The sequence below is a fragment of the Lathyrus oleraceus genome, chromosome 7, assembly GCF_024323335.1.
Source record: "Lathyrus oleraceus cultivar Zhongwan6 chromosome 7, CAAS_Psat_ZW6_1.0, whole genome shotgun sequence".
In the NCBI taxonomy this organism is placed as follows: Eukaryota; Viridiplantae; Streptophyta; class Magnoliopsida; order Fabales; family Fabaceae; genus Lathyrus; species Lathyrus oleraceus.
In genome coordinates, this window is record NC_066585.1 from 320,730,519 (window position 1) to 320,734,609 (window position 4,091).

Consider the following 4,091-nt stretch of genomic DNA (forward strand, 5'->3'; position numbering starts at 1 on the left):
AATTGTTATGTTGGACAAAATTTAATAACTCTAAAAGAAACACATGCGATAATACAAAACATTATAGGTCAGATAACAGTTGAAAAAATCAGAAGTCCAACTTCAACTGCCCATAACTTTCTCATAAAAAATCCAAATGATGCAAAAGTTATGTCCAAATTCATTGTATTGAAAAGATCTACAACTTTCATGTTGGAGGTTTTGTCATTTGAGACTTTTTTAAGAGTGTCGCCAATTGAATTGGCGTCTCCTCTTAAACCTTACACATAGGCGCCAATTGGATTGGCTAGGGAAGGTGCCCTAGCCAATCCAATTGGCGCCTCCATTCAAGATTTAAGAGGAGTCGCCAATTCAATTGGCGCCTCCTCCTAAAAGTGGGGTAGTTTGAGAATTTTTTTAAAACCTGGGATATTTTGGGAATTTTTTCGAAAAACTGGGTTATCTCGGTAAAAAAATCGAAATTTTGTTTGAGAGTGAATCCCAATTGTCTTTTTTTTATTCCCATTGACCCAATTACTTTATTGGCATTATTAGTATTTTAATATCCATTCTCGATACTATTATCAAATACTATCTCTAATTACAACCAAAATGAATTCTCCACCACATATCGGCAAAATAATATTAGGAAAAAATAATATTTTTAACTCTTATGTCAATATTCTATATTAGTGATAATTAAAAAATATTTTACTAATTAGTAGAAATAATGACCTAAATGTGGAAAAAAAAGAGGGAATAAGATAAAATAAAATATTATAAAAGTTGACACTTTATACTATAAAAACGTTGCGAATGCTTCACTTTTCTCACAAACAAACATGGAATTCTCCAAAACCTCAATGTCTCTTTTCTTGTTCTTCATTTTAGTTTCTTCATCTTATGCAACTTCTCGCATTACACATCAACAACGATTTCCATCGACAAAATTTTCATCAAATGGACGAGCTGAACAGCTTATAAGAAGCTTTAACTTATTCCCAAAGCATTCAGCTAATATACATGGTGAATACTCTATTGATGATTTCGTACCAGGAAAGATAGTAGAGAAGAAATTTTCGTTTCTCGCTAGTTCTAATGGAACTTCCGTCCAAGATCTTGGTCACCATGCTGGATACTATTCGCTTCCTCGTTCCAAATCTGCAAGGTACTATTAAATGTATCTCTCTTTTTTTGCTTTACATATTTTCATTGTGATTTACAAATATAGTGTAATTTTTGTTTTGTTTATTGGATAAATTGCAGGTTGTTCTATTTTTTCTTTGAATCAAGAAATGGTGCTAAGGATGCACCAGTTGTGATATGGTTGACAGGGGGTCCAGGTTGTTCCAGTGAACTAGCTTTGTTTTATGAGAACGGTCCTTTCCAAATTGCCAACGATTTGTCTCTTGTATGGAATGACTATGGCTGGGACAAGGTACTAACATTTTATTCATATGAAATGTCTTTATTTTGATTATCTCATGAGTTTATGATGGTTGTAAATTGCGGTTACTCTTTCGCCACAAATATTTATTCTCCAGTCATATATATATATATATATATTGATGTCTCGTTAGATCAGCTCAGATAGTTGGACAAAAAATTAATCTGATATATGATTGCATGGATGCGGTATAGGTTTAAATCCACGGAACTCTGATGTTATTATGATTGCATGTATTAAAATTTTGATACCTCTCATTTATTTATTAACATCATTACTAAGATGTTTTCTGGTTTTGCAGGGATCAAATATTATTTTTGTTGATCAACCTATTGGGACAGGTTTTAGCTACAGTTCTGATGAAAATGATATTCCTACGGATGGAACTGGTGTTAGCAATGACTTGTACGCTTTTTTGCAGGTATATAAAATATCATTTTTCCTATAAGCATTACAGAAAGTGATCAAGATATGACATTAACTTTAGTTTTTTTTTTAAATTATTACAGGTATTTTTCAAGGAACACCCTCAATTGGTTAAGAATGACTTTTATATTACCGGAGAATCATATGCTGGACACTATATTCCAGCTCTCGCATCCCGGGTTCACAAAGGAAACAAAAACAAAGAAGGAATTATTATAAATTTCAAGGTCTCTTACAATATCCTAATGTTGCATTTGACAGTGATTCTCTCCCAAATGAAAGATCTTAATGCAACCTTTAATATATGTTGTATTTTTTTTTATGTTTTGATTCTTTTGATTTCATTAAAATTATAGGGTTTTGCTATTGGTAATGGATTGACCAACCCGGAAATTCAGTACCCAGCATATACTCAGTTTGCAGTTGATAACAAACTGATCACAAAGGAAGATCAAGCAGATATCAACAAGTTGATCCCATTTTGTGTAGGTGCCGCAAAAAATTGTGGTACAAAATCCCTTACACTCTCTAATCACAATCCATTTTACTAGCATTGTCAAGTAGCAGAGTGGAATTTGAAGAAAAACAATTCTCTATCTTTATGAAATATACTATTTAGTACAAAGTGTTACATGTGAAATTGTCTTTTGAAATTACAAATAACTTTACTACTGAATTAATATATTTTCTCAATGATATTAATTTGTTATAGTATATGTTTGAATTGTAGTGAGTAAAGGTGGAGAAAGTTGCGAAACAGCCTTACAACAATGTCAACTGATATTTACTAATATCTTAGCCATTGCTGGCAACATTAATGTAAGTAATCGTAACTGAACAAAACTCATTTTATTTTAAATAAATTTCTAGTTATATTTTAACGAAATTGATATATTGAAAACTGCAGTACTATGACATCAGAAAGAAATGTGAAGGAGAATTGTGTTATGACTTCTCAAATTTGGAGAAATTTTTAAATAACAATAAAGTTAAGGATGCGTTGGGTGTTGGGAAAATAGAGTTTGTTTCATGCAGCAGTGAAGTGCATGCTGCTTTGGTTCAAGATTGGATGTTAAACTATGAAAAAGATATTCCAGCACTTCTTGAGGATGGAATCAAAGTTCTTATATATGCGGGAGAATTCGATCTTATTTGCAATTGGCTTGGTGAGGGATCCTATCCTAGCCATTTAACCATTTTGAAATTGTGAATAGCCTAAATTTCAAGCTCGATTTCTAACGGGACTTTTCTATTACGTTTTCATGGGGCAGGGAATTCACAATGGGTTCATGCCATGAAGTGGTCGGGTCAAAAACAGTTTGGGGCCTCCAAATCAGTTCCTTTTATGGTTGATGGTAAAAACGCGGGATCATTGAATAGCTATGGAGCTCTCTCTTTTCTAAAGGTTAGTTTATAGTTTGTATTTTACTTGGTATTGACATTGTTGATGTCATTTTTGGTTAGTTATATGTATGTGTTGTGTAACAGGTGAATGGTGCTGGACATATGGTTCCTATGGATCAACCAAAAGCTTCACTTCAGATGTTGGTTAACTGGATAGAAGGGAAACTTAACGGAACAAAAATTTAATTTTTTTTTAATTGATTATATCATTTCTAGATCAAAATTAAAGCATCCTTTGACATAGACAGTGATTAGAAATAACTATGTTGTATGCATGACTTTATGTTTAATATTTGAAGGGTGAAATTTTATATATTTTTGGTCACAAATTCTTGTTTTGTATTTACTTGTATGCAAGAAATTTAATTTTTTTCCGTGAAACACAGGATTTTTGGATAGTTGTATAGTAGAACTATTGTCGCACAATCATAGTTGCTGTTTTTTCCTCGACTTCAATCTTTTCCAACACTCTTCTAAGCCAAACACATTGACACGCACATAAAGCTGCTGCCATGTATTCCGCCTCCGTGATGGAGAGAGCGACAACTGGCTGTTTCTTTGAGGCCCAAGAAATAGCTCCCGCTCCCAATTTAAACACAAATCCGGAAGTGCTTCTTCGATCGTCTAAGTCATCGGCATAATCACTATCAGTGAAGGCCACCAGTTTTAGATTGTATTCTTGCTTCCTGTAAAAGATACCCAGATTAATTGTACCTTTTAGGTACCTTAAAATCCTCTTTGCTGCCAACCAATGTGCCATAGTAGGCCTAGCCATGAACCTGCTTATTAAACTAACACCAAACGTCATGTCAGGTCTAGTTACAGTCAAATACAT

The 4,091-nt window shown here is 33.2% G+C and overlaps 1 protein-coding gene across 1 annotated transcript; it reads left to right on the forward strand.

Moving 5' to 3' along the window:
* Positions 1 to 821: 821 nt before the first annotated feature.
* Positions 822 to 3,541, forward strand: LOC127101727 (serine carboxypeptidase-like). The gene is made up of 9 exons (XM_051039177.1): positions 822 to 1,147; positions 1,246 to 1,417; positions 1,728 to 1,847; positions 1,936 to 2,079; positions 2,209 to 2,359; positions 2,583 to 2,671; positions 2,760 to 3,018; positions 3,124 to 3,257; positions 3,341 to 3,541. The coding sequence occupies exons 1-9, from the start codon at positions 822 to 824 to the stop codon at positions 3,440 to 3,442; spliced, it is 1,497 nt and encodes a 498-aa protein (XP_050895134.1). The 3' UTR covers positions 3,443 to 3,541.
* Positions 3,542 to 4,091: the final 550 nt, after the last annotated feature.